The 13451-nt window shown below is 26.9% G+C and overlaps 2 protein-coding genes across 2 annotated transcripts; both read left to right on the top strand.

The window, feature by feature from the left end:
* The first annotated feature begins 1493 nt into the window (after positions 1–1493).
* On the top strand, positions 1494–1886 carry LOC108824507 (putative defensin-like protein 263). The gene is made up of 2 exons (XM_056994382.1): positions 1494–1551; positions 1663–1886. The coding sequence occupies exons 1-2, from the start codon at positions 1494–1496 to the stop codon at positions 1884–1886; spliced, it is 282 nt and encodes a 93-aa protein (XP_056850362.1).
* Positions 1887–11928: 10042 nt separating this feature from the next.
* Positions 11929–13451, top strand: LOC108826658 (UPF0496 protein At5g66660-like). The gene has a single exon (XM_018600040.2). The coding sequence runs from the start codon at positions 12149–12151 to the stop codon at positions 13304–13306; it is 1158 nt and encodes a 385-aa protein (XP_018455542.1). The 5' UTR covers positions 11929–12148; the 3' UTR covers positions 13307–13451.

The following is a 13451-nucleotide window of genomic DNA, read 5'->3' as shown; positions in this document are numbered from 1 at the left end:
TGAAATTTTTAAGAAAAGGTGATGAAACACAAAAAAGCGTTGTATCATTTTAAGTTAAATATAGCATATGAGTAAATCTCTCGATTATGTCCCATGTTCAAGTTTAGTGGCAGAAATAAAAGATAAAAGTGACAGAAAGCAAAAAGAACACCTGCTCCATTCCATTGCTGTCGAAACCAAGGCCGCTTTCACCCCAAACGTGGAGTTCAGTTATAATGTACGAGTTCATGATGTATAAACTAATCAAGTTTTTGTTCAAAGAGATATTTTTAACTGAACAATGATAAAGTGATGAAGCTACTGGTAACTTTTTTGGAGCCCATGTTTGGTGTTCCTTCTAAAAAAAAATAATCTAACATATCTTTCCCCAGTGAGTTTTGAACAGCAATATCTATACATGTTATGAGAGCATTTCAATTGAGTCTTGGAAATCAAAGTTACTGGGACATATAGTATATACATCAAAGTTACGTGTCCCATATGTGGGCCCCACTCTAAAAATCTGTTTGTAAATACGGGTTTTGTTTTTATTAAATGGACTTGCTTACAAAACTAAAGAGAAATGGTCACAATATGTAATACATTATATAATATCATGTGCAATACCGAGAATTTGTTTTTTTAATCTAAATGTCAAAATACTGAGAAATCTTAAATCTATACATCTGCAGATAATAAGTAACCATTTGGTCCTGATTTTATTTGACACCAGGGCAAGTTCTTTTGAAGCAAAACATTCTAAAACCCAATTTTTACTTAATCATTATATTAGACCACAAATTATTAAAAAAATCTATTGTTTGGTCGACCTATTTCAGATTTTTTTGTTCACCACAAATCATTTTAAACAAAGTCCAGTAAAAACTTTAAATTACATAATTTTGTAACTATATTATTTTATAAATTTTTAGAGTTGTTAATTTAAAAAAACAGTTTTTACAATTCTACAACTTTGAAATTAGTAAAAATAATTTAATTTATTGTTCTTATAAATAGGTAATTTTTAAACTATTTTTATAGTTTTTTTCTTACACATTTTTGATTTATATACTAACAACTACCTAAGTAAACACTAAAACCTCAGTTTTTGAATATAGAAATGCTAATAACACCAATCAAATCATTACAAAGATAAGATATGAAAATATTAGTACATGAATTCACTGTCATTCTTATATTAACCTAATTAAGCTGTTTGTCTTCAAATGTTCCATTCATTACCATTATAGACAATACGGAAAAACAAAAATAAAAAAAAACGACAAAATCTAATACATTAAACTACACAACACATCAACAATGTATCCGGCCCCGCGCTTGCGCGGGGGCTATGCACCTAGTCAAAATAGTATCCGACTTGATTAGGTAAAACGTTAAAACAAATATTTGTTGCCGTTTAACTTTCTTTTATAAAATAAGACACCAAGCCTTTTCTTTTCCACTCACACAATCAACAACATAAACAAGAAAAGATTTTGAGATTACAATTACCAATGGAGAAAACGTCTCTCAAACTTGTCTTCCTATTCTCCCTCACAATCATAGTCTTTTGTATGCTTCTTCCTCTAGAAACTATGTTCAGTACTTACTTTGTTTTATCTATAATTTTTTTTGCTTATTTTTGTATCATCTAATTAAAGTTTGTGGTGTGTCTTTGTGAAGGTTGGTCTGATGCAAGAGAGATGGTGAATGAAGAAGTGAATTGCTTAGGCGGAAACTGTCCTGATGGAAAGAATAACTGTAACTGCTTGCCGCCGGTAGCACCTGTAATGAACTCTTACCAGACTAATGCGTCTTGCCGTAGAGATAATGAATGCATCAAGTACTGTCCTAAAGGCTGCAAGATTGTTAACTGTAATTTTGGAACCTGTTTCTGTGAATGTTAAGAGATAGAAAACCACATTATTTTCTACTTTTTAGACAGAGAGGATTGGAACAAGAGATATGCAAGTACACATGTAATAGTGTCTTGAAGTCAATTTATGATTCTTCTTGAAAACAAATAATGTCTTGAAGTCAGTTGTAGCTATTATTAAAGGGATTTGAAATAGCTGAGTACTAAAGCCTGAAATAGGTTTCAAAAATTCACTCAGTTTTATGAAGATACATGCTTTTTTAAAAAAAAACTAGATTTTGACCCGCACGCCCGTGCGGGTTTATATTTCAAAAATATATTACTATTTATTTTTCATGACAATATCAAAGCTGGATAAAAAATTCAAATCTGAAGAACCGAACCGATCACGATCCGAAAGAGTAATACCAAACCCGAACCAAAATTGATTAAATATCCAAATTATTCAAAATTTTGATATTTAGACAATCGAAACCATAACCAATTCAAACCGAAGTACTTTGGATATCAAAATGTATCCGAAAAAGATTTATATACTTATATACATATTAATTATTTTTAGTTTTATTGTATATAAAAACATACAGAATATATATGATTCTTTTAGGTTGGTTTAAATACTTGAAAATATAGAAAAATAGTCAAATATAAATATCTAACATAGTGGAAGTACACTCAACGCACCAAAAATATTTAAAATAATTATTATTTTTTATCCAAAATTTAAACCAAACCAGTTTATATGTTAAGTTTAGATATTATGACATATGTTATTCAGATTTATATACAATATATTATTTTATTTATAGATTGTAAGTAATTAATGGAAAACCATGTTTTAATGTGTAGTTTATTCTGATTTTTTACAGAAAAATTGGATTCATATTCCACATATCATGTCAGTATATAAAATCTTAAAAATGTAGCATGTAAGATTGGTCTTATTTGTGATGAATTTGCGTTGTATTTCTCAATGATTATTTTACGGTATATGTTGCTCAATAATTAAGTTGACCGAACTACTCAATTGATGCCGTTTATTATAATTGTTAAAGCCTGTTGTTTATGATCATCTGGTTAGACGTATTGTTTGGTTAACTTAATTTTAATTTAAATGTAGACGGTTTGATTTAAGTGTTAAAAACGGTTAAGGCAGTGGCATATATTGGTAAATATTGTGGAAAATTTAGGGTTAAATACTATTTGTACTTCAGTTTTAATAGATTAGATGTTTAAAAGGATACACTGTTTTGTATTTTTCATTTTTATCAATCAATAAAGAGTAATTGTAAACTTCAAAAACATTAATTTTTTTTTGAATTCTTACTGATTTAAAATTATAGGAAAAATATAATCATAAAAATCTATGCATTTATAACTAATATTTAATATATTTTATTAATGTGTGTGAAATTTCTAAACATCATTATTTTGAAAGAGAGAGAATATATCCATGTTTCTTATTGTTTATGTGAAAACAATTTCTCTATTTTTTTGTTTTCCTTTTAGGTTCATCAAGCATCACATAGAAACTTAATTATTGGTGTGTATGAAAACACACTATTATAGTGTGTACTAGTGCGCTTCAGAGTGTTAAAAAAAAGTGTGCCTCAGAGTGAAAGTGATTGGTGTGTAGACACACAGGAGGGTGTAAGGCTTGGTTATCATCGTCCAATCTAAGGAAGAACACACAATCCGTTTGAGAAGTAGCTTGAAAGCAAGTAATCAGACGGCAACCTTTGACAGAACCTACTCTAGAAGATGAGTCTCCCAGGGAAGACATTGTGGTTCTTATGGAGATTGGGAGAGTGATTCCATGAGTTTTGTGGAGAAGGAGAACGTGAGAGATGCGAAGACTTTCCACATTTTTCTTTTCGTATTGTACCCCAGTTTATTTTTTCACAATCTTGTCTCCTTTCCAGTAAATTTTAAGTACATGATAGCTAGACAAAAAAAATATAAGAAAAAGATTAAGTTATCGAGTTCAGAGAGTCTATTCTTCAAAGAATCATCCGCTTTCAAAACTTATAATATGGAAATCATGAGGTTGGACTTTCAAAAGTGGTGAGTTTAAAGAAAAAAAACCCTTATGTTTTGAAGATATTTTTTTGGAACTTTGAGAAAAAAAGAATGGTGAATGATATTAACAATCCAATATACTCTGAAATTTGATAGCTTTTTTATATCAAAATCACTATTAAATGTTGAAGAGCCGCAGTCTAATGATTACGGTTTTAGAGGTTTCTACACTAAATCTGGGGTATTATTCTCAAATAAACAATTTCTTCCAAATTATATGATGCTGCAGGAAAGACGTTTGTTATGGTTGTGTAATGTGGAGAGAGTATATCAATCAAGGATGTCGAGTGTTACATGTAGAGCTACATCATAGAATTATTGTGGAATAAAAATAAAAATTATATAATAATGTAATTAACGATTTGATTAATGTTAAAAAAACCACTACTACATCTAAATATAAATTACACCAAATATTCTTAAAATCACTAATCTAATACATCCCCCATTGTGTAAAGACAATGTTTATATTATTTCCCCCTAGAAAAAAATCTACAATTATAAAATGAAATTCGTAAAATGATCTCATGTAGGAGATAAACAATGTGTGGTAAAATAGGTATGATCTTGATATTATAAATCAACTAAACTTGGTATGACCTCAAACAAAAGATTTGTTGCCTTTTTAAATTCCTTATATAAAAGAAACAATCGGACTTTCTCTTCATCATCACCTGTACAATCAAAATAAAGTAGAGAGATTCTAAAGATTACAATTAGCAATGGAGAAAACATCTCTCAAACTTGTCTTCTTGTTTTCCCTCACAGTCATAGCACTTTGTATGCTTCTTCTTTCTTTTATATAATTGTTTGGTTTAGATTTGTATTAAAGTTTTTGTTGTTTATATGTGAAGGTTCCTATTTGGTTGATGCAAGAGAGATAGTGGAGAAAGAAATGAATTGCCTTGACGGTACCTGCATGCCGCCGGTTGCAGCTACAATAAAGCACACTCCACTTTGCGCCAAAGATGATGATTGCAAAGTTTACTGTCCTCCAGACTGCAGGTCTAATAGTCCTTGTGTCTGTGCGTGTAATGGAGGAAATTGTACATGTGAATGTGATGCTTGATCACCATAGTTTCTTCTTTATTAGACAGAGAGGAGCATTAGATTATTCAAATATATAAGGTTGTTTCAAAATAGATTTATTTTTCCCCTTCAAAAGACACTTCTAGATCTGCGACCAATCATGATCAAAACTATGTCTCATGTTTCCAAAATCTATTATATATTTATCCGATTTCTAGGTAGCAATATATTATTCTGATTTTGCTGATTTGTGATGATCTCTATGATTTTAGATTTAGTTATATTCTATGTTTAATTATAAATTTTAATAAATAATTTTGTGATTTAGTGATAGTTTATCATTATGAAAAAATTAAAAAAAATTCTAACGACAACATCATAGTTACATTATATTATATTTACTTTAGTAATATTATTATATATATGTTTATATTATATTTGGTTTAACAATATTAATCTAACTCTATTCTAATATATATATACCAATAATATATAACGAATAATCTATCTTTTAAAATAACTTTCTTAAAACAATCAAATCACTAATTGTGATAATTTAAAAAAAAAAACTGGCAGCAAAATTCAAAAATATTCACAATATTATTTGCGAAGTGATTTTTTCGCTCACACGTTAGAGGTTAGAACGTTTAAAGTCTTTATTACTCTTAATAGATAATTAGATTTGTTAATATATAATTAACCATAAATTGAAAACATATTTCATTAATTTGATAATCTTCATTATCTAAAAAGATTCTACATTATGTTATCCAAAAATATTTTCCATCATAATATTTTAAAGTTAAATATAATCTATACTAAAATTTGCGAAGTGATTTTTCGCTATGAAACTCTCACTTTAAAGTTATAGTGGTTAATATTGATATTATCCTTAATAAATTTGTATATATAATTAAAAACGAATTTATATTAATCAGATTAATTTTTAATAAAATAAGATAACTTATATATTGTGTTGTTATCTTAAAATAATTATTTCTGTTATAAAAGTTAAAAAATAAGATAAAGAACAATTTTGTCTATATTTTTACTATTATTTGTGAATTTATTATATAGTTAATAACAAATGTATATTAATAATATTAATTATGTTTAGAATAAGATAATTCTTATACACTGTGTTGTTATCTTAAAATAATTATTTCTATTATAAAAATTAAGATATAAAACAATCTATCTATCTATACTATTATTTAAAAAGTGAATTTGCTTATTTCTCATGATTTCCATAATTATACGTTTAGTCATATTTTATGCTTAATTATTAATATTAATTAATAAATAATTTTAGTGATTTAACTGATAATTTATCATTATCTTGAAAATAATTAAAATATGCTAAAGACAATATCATAGCCAAACCTTATACACTATAATTTAGTAATATTAAAGTATTACATATATGTTTATATTATATTTTGGTCTAGTAATATTAAACCGACTCTATTTTAGTATATATATCACATAAAATTGAATAATAATTTATCTTTTACGATGAATTTTTAGGACAATCAAAATTACTTATTGTGTTAATTTCTCAAAATGTTGGTAGAAGATTCAAAATTATTTATACTATTATTTGCAAAATAATTTGTTCGCTCTCACGTTTTAATTTAGAACGTTGAAAATCTTTATTATTCTTAATAAATATTTAGGTTATATTTGTTAATATATAATTACTCTTAAATTAAAAAATTATTAGTTTGATATTCATAATTATCTAAAAGATTTATATTATATTATCTAAAATATTTTACATCATATATTTTAAAAATAAATATAATTTATGATATATGGATATTTTAAGTTTATTTTACATAACAAAAGATATTTATTATAACAAAAGATATTGAATATAAAAATTAATATTTAGTTAATTATTAAATATTTCAAACATGAGAATAATTTTATTCTAAGGTTTTTGAATTTATATTATATTTCTTTATAATGTTTTAAAAACTATTAAGCCCGCAAGTGCGGGCAAAATACATAGTTTATATTATTATTTGAGAAATAATTTTTCGCAACGGAGCTTTCACATTAAAAGTTGGACTGACTAATATCGATATTACTCTTAATGAATTATTATATTTATTTATTATATAGTTCATTATGAATTAACTATATTGACCCAAAATTATTTGCGAAGTAATTTATCGCAGAATTCCACATTAAAATTTGGAATGACTAATATCAATATTATCCTTAATGAATTATTATATTTATTTATTATATAGTTCATTATGAATTCAATTAACTAATGAATTAACTATATTGAAAGTTATACAAAGGAAAAAAAACAACACGTATGATAGTATTGTTTTATCTGATAATACCTAATCGTGTTTGATATTTTCTGATGTTTATCATTACTTATTTTTGTAAGTTATCATAAACTTTTTTTGTACTGAAGTTATCATCAACTTTTTTTAATATATTTTACTTAGTTTCTTCATATATATATATATACTGGTAGTTTAAAGAAGCAATTTACAGATATAATAAGGGTTAAAAAGTTTGTATTTTTACTTTATTTTACTGTATGTTTGATATGGGATCGTTCTCACAATTTATAAATTTCAGTTTTGTTTAAGAAAAATAAAAAGAAATGGAAAAGTAAAAGAAAAAGGAAATTGGAGCAAATTAAAATAATTAACAACATAAAATAGTTAATTATAATTGGTCTTTTTATTTATAATACATTTATAAATATTAATAAACTATTGTACCCGCATGTTCGAACAAAACACCTATTTTAATATATCTACTAGATTTTGATCCGCACAACCGTGCAGGTATTTTTTTCAAAGTGCTATATTTCCATGAAAAGTTTGTTTTGTTTATTCAGTTTATATAATAAATTATTGTTTATATAAAAGTTTAAGAAAATTTAATTTTTTATACATGTATTATATAGTTTATTAATGTTAAATAATTCTACCAACATATTATATTTTAGAATAAATGTTTTATATTTATGAAAATAAAATATACTAACTTATCAATTTAAAATAATTTTATCATATTTAATTCAATATAATAGTTTTAATTAAAATGATAGATTTTTAGAAATGGCATATTTCAATATTATTTTGTATTTAATTTATTATGATCCGACCAGTAATTCAAAGTGCTAGATTTCTTTTAGTAATTTGTTTTGTTTATTCAGTTTTTATAATAGATTATTGTATATATAAATTTTTAAGATAAGCTAATTTTTTATACATGTTATATGATTAAACATAAATAGATATTGCTTTCTAACAAAATCTTTTTAAAATCTTTGTAAACTGTATTTTTGAAAAGTAATCATTTTAAGTGGCTATTATCATTACAATATTTTATATAATTTTATTTTTTGTTTATAAATCAAAACTAAATTAACTTTAAATTTCTGATTATATTTTATGACAACTAAAATTTAAATTTAATCAATTTTCGAAAATAAATTTTGAAAAGATTCTTCAAAGATTCTGTTAGAACTTTCTTAAATTAATATTTATTTTTATTTTAAATAAAATGAAGATATTAAATGAAATTATAGTTAAGTTATGTGTATTTTATAAATCTTTTAAATAATGGTTTAACTTAAAATATCACACATGAAATGAAGTTGTGACTTCTATTTTAATATAATAGATTTACAAAATTTTGTGAACTTATCAAGCCTATGAATGCGGACAAAAAACCTAGTGTGTAGTAATACTGTAATAGGTATGATCTTTTTTTTGACATCAATAGTAATAGGTATGATCTGATGGACAAAATCCTTTAATAATATATAATTTAGGATTAAAATTTAGACTAGTCCATCAAGAAAATAATATAATAATATGTAAAGCGAAGGTCTATTGATGATTTTGGTATGAAAAAGTGTATTATTGATTTCCCAAAATAATATAAATGTGATGAACATAGTATAAGAATAAAAATATACTCGAGAGTAATTTGGGTATAGCTAAGATGTAGAAAATCTCCCCTCCTTCTCCTTTGTCGTGCTTTTATAGTTGCTAGGAGGTGAAGTGTAACAATGGCGTGGTCTCTTGCAAGTATCTAGTGTCTTTTAATGCCTTGATCTTCTTTATGCGTTTGGTTGAATAAGTCAGGTCATCACTCTGCTCTGAGCTCGGGATGAGTCTATATTTGTTTGTTTAGTTCCAACATCTGAACGTTTCATTAGTCAAAAAAAAAAGACATCTGAACGTTTGATGTCGTCTCCTCTTGATCAAGTACGTATCGAAACCGAGTCAGAGTCAACTATCATGCTCAAATCCTAACTCTCGTACCCGGCCCATCTGCGTGTTCTCAGGCCCAGATGTATAAGCCTCGACTTCTACATGAGGAAGATGAAGTGATATGGAAAAACTTTGAGAAGAAAGTTTTAATGAGTGTAGAAAAGGACTGAGTTGAGAGATGAGAAGATGTGACCTGGAAGGCTAGAACTATGGCAGGAGAAAAAAAAAATCAATTGAGGTAATTTAGAAACATAAGGATAATCATTCAATGATAGATAAAAGACCAGTTGAACCCAATCAGTTTCTTCTCTGCGTTATTAACCCCAACTTGCAGCACGATGCACGACTTTTCCATAGTTTCGACGAAACGGGTGAACTTTTCTTCCCCGCGTAACTGTCCCCAAAAATAAAAAATAAAACGGGTGAACTTTTCGACGCTAACTATTGACTATATATATATGTGTGTGTTTTGTTAAGTTTATAACTGTAACATTCCACCAATACCTATAGATACTTGTAAATCATAATCTCGACATTCTCTTGTCTTGAGCAAGAATCTCTTATCCAAGTTCAGGTAATTTATTTTTTCAAACCTATCTCATCTTGATATGCGTAATCTCTTTGCATTTAAGTATTTGCCCTGAGCGGGATTAAATTGGGACTTTATAGTTAGACATTTTAAACATGAGAAATTGTTTAAACTACTAAATTCTTAGCACCAGTTTTTATATTTACTTTAAATACATTTATCCTTAATTTTTTAAAAAAATATATACTTATAATCAAAGGGGTTAAGTTAACCTGGTTAACTAATCTAGATTTATGATTTAAATTTAAGAGGCGAGTGGGTTTAAGATTTTAATAAATATATAAATAAATAATTAAATTTTAAAATAGAATATTTAAAAAGATTTTTTGGATTTTAAAATGAAAAATTTCAAAAAAATTGAAACAAATTCAAAAAGATATTTAAAAAAATCATAAAAGTTTGTATTTGAAAACTAGAATTCGAAAACTATAAATTTTTAATTATTTAAATAGTTATTTATATTTATGTATTTATAAAGCAATGATTTAAGAGTAATTTGCCTCTTTAATGAATAAAATAGTTTTAAAAATATATTTTAATAAAGATAAACATGAATAATTGTACAAAAAGTAAGATATTAAAGATTCGCCTAGGGCGTAATTTTGTAACTAAATTAATTTAGATCTGTTTCTGAAATGCTACTAGACGTGATGCTTGGAACTTTATAGTTAGATAGTGCAGTAGTGGTGAACATTCTATAACGGATTTGAATCCAAGTTTAACACTTTTAAATATATATATATATATATATATATATATATATATATATATATATATATATATATATATTAGATTTTAATCTGCATTTTCGAAATGTGGGATTATTTTCGAATGATATAAATTTGTTTTTTATTGTTTATCTATATTTAAATATTACACACTAAGTGTAATATCAGTGTTCTGTAACCTGATCAAGATTCACGGTTAAACCGACAAAATCAACGACTCTATATTAATCTGGTAAACTCATTATTATTTTTTATAAAACCTGCAAACAACCGCTAAAACCTGAGATCTGGTTACCAGTTGAGTCTATGGACGACCCGTTATATAATACAATTTGACTTAAATTTTCATATTTAAAGTATTCTAATTCATGAATGTTTAGATGAATGGTGGATATATTATTAGTGTGATGCTCCGGTTTTATAAAAGTTAGTCTTACAAATTTTTAGTCAACCTACTATATCATTTTGTTGTAATAGTAATATATCATTATTTTAGAAGATGTATACTAAAATAAAAATATATTTGGCAATCAATGATTCATATACATTTATTACAATTTAGTGATTTAAGTATGAAGTAAATATAGTTGCTTATTTATTTATTTATTTAGTTTTCTTTTATTGTTCACATGTTATTAGAAAATTTTCGATGTTTTGTTTTTGGTTTATTTTAAATTCTAAATTTAATTTTTCATATTGTACATTTTAATATATATTAATTTTCATTTTGTTATTTATATTTTATTATATACCTAATAATAATGTTTATTATTAGATTTTGATCCGTTTTTTAAAACACAAGATTAATTCTTATTCAAAAAACTTATGTACTGAAAGTTAGAAATCCTATGCATATGAACTTTTTAGTTTTTATAAAACATTTGTTTTTAATAAAATAAAAATGTATATGAATAAAATTTTATGAAAATAAGATAATTCATTTATATAACACGCCTTTTATCAATTTTACTTAAATTTAAAACCTTTAAATTATAGTACATATTTATTTTAATTTTTTATATTGGTTAAAGTTTATTTCATTGATTAGAGATATAATACTGAAAATGATTGTTTTCTAAACTGAAAATAGATTTCAACAAAAAGACATTAATAATTCCTGATGATGCTTAACATATTTGAACATATTATCTTATGTTCTTTAATATATAACATTGCGTTTTTGAATGTTTGATATATATGTTTTCATTTTGTTTTTGATCATTTCAATGTGTGTTATGATATGTTTTTTTTTTAAATAATTCATTTGGTGATGCCAAATTCCAAATCCAACACATTTTTTTATATCAAAATTATATACTTGTCTTTATGTGATATATATAGTTTGGTGGTGTATTGTTCGTATAGCTGACAAACATTTTCTCATATTAGACCTATTGTTTATATGTTTAGAACAAATGAATCACTAGTAATTAAATTATCTGTTTTATAATATGTTTGAAACTGTGAACAAAAGTTAATGAGCTCTAAGAAACAGTAAACCAAAATTAAAATAATTTTTTATTTGCTTAGGAAAGAACAGCTCTGTAAATACTTTGCCTTAATTTTCTTGAATTTTTCTTTTCCTTTACTGATTAGCTCAAGTATAAGGTCAATGGGGGCTGCTGCGTTAGTCTGTCGACTAATGTCGAAATACTTGAGTTCCGACAAGAATGTAACCAATGAAGAAAAACTGAGTTTTTACACATCCGCTTGTGAAGAAGATCCAGAGCTCAAATCCTTTGATTCTTCGCTTGACCAACGACTTAGCAAATTGAAGAGCTCGCTCAGTACAGGTGGCAAGACTGGAAATAATTCCCTAAACGCAGTCAAGTCGGTGTGCGGGTTTCTAGTTGAAGTGAACCAAAATTTGGCTGAGAACATTATCGCCAACAAAGATTTATTGAAGAAGGAAGATCTAAAGTCTTTGGTTGGGCTCTATTGTGAGAGTTCCACAAGTACTCTAGATTTATTTACTACAGTGAGTAACTGCACCAATAAGGCAAAGTTAAGCATCGAGATCATTCGAGTCGCGATCCAACAGTTTGAAAAAGAGTCGATGGACACAAATTTCGGAGGAGGAAACGTGAAGAAGGCCAAGTATGCCAAAACGTTAGAGGAGCTGAATAAGGTTAAAGCTAGGGGAGATCCTTTTGGTGACGAGTTCAAGGATAAGTTGAAGTCTGTACGCGCGGAGCACCTTGTGCTTTTAGAGAAGTTAGGTGAGCTGGTGAAGAAGCTTGAAAAAAAACACCATAGATTAAAGAGAAAGAGGAAATTGACGACTATTGCTTTCGGTTCTGTGGCTGCGTCTATTTTGGCCATAGAGGTTTGTGCATTAGTTGTAGCACCTCAGTTGGCGGTAAATGGTGCGGTTCAGGGTGCGGCTGGGTTGGGCCAACTGATGGTAGCTGGAGGAATATATGCCAATGATAAGATGACAACCCGTGAGAAGGATTTGGATACACAGAAAGAGGTGGTCAATATTATGTTTGACAGTACGAATGTCAACATCCAAGGCACAAATACGATAAATAGCCTAGTCGAGAAACTTATTGTGAGTCTCTCATTGATTTTGGGGTCCGTGGAGCAGGTTAAAAGAGAAGAGGAGGCCGTAAAACCTGTGATGGAAGCAATCGTTACGGAAGTGGATGCGTTTGCTAGTTCAATTAAGGATGTTGGTAAAGCTGTGGCTACGTGTAGCTCATGTGTAGCTTCTGGAAAACTACAAGTCCTGGAAAGCATAACCAATTATTTTTTAAACGCTGGATAATTACGTTATTACAACTATGAAAAAGCATAACCAATTCAGTGTCGAAAGGGAGGTAGTAGCCTTATCAATGTTATTTATACTTTTATACTCCAATGTTTAAGTGTGCGAAAACTCGTATTTTGTGTGTGAATCATTTTTTTTTTCT

Source organism: Raphanus sativus, chromosome 9 (assembly GCF_000801105.2).
Source record: "Raphanus sativus cultivar WK10039 chromosome 9, ASM80110v3, whole genome shotgun sequence".
NCBI classification, from domain to species: domain Eukaryota; kingdom Viridiplantae; phylum Streptophyta; class Magnoliopsida; order Brassicales; family Brassicaceae; genus Raphanus; species Raphanus sativus.
Note: the sequence above shows the minus strand (reverse complement) of the source record. Positions and strands in the feature narration are given on the sequence as shown.

Bases quoted from the DNA above. Each gene is read 5' to 3' on its own strand.
- LOC108824507 (XM_056994382.1), top strand. From the start codon at position 1,494: ATGGAGAAAACGTCTCTCAAACTTGTCTTCCTATTCTCCCTCACAATC. The intron at 1,552-1,662 runs GTATGCTTCTTC...GTCTTTGTGAAG, and splicing joins CCTCACAATCATAGTCTTTT to GTTGGTCTGATGCAAGAGAG.
- LOC108826658 (XM_018600040.2), top strand. From the start codon at position 12,149: ATGGGGGCTGCTGCGTTAGTCTGTCGACTAATGTCGAAATACTTGAGT.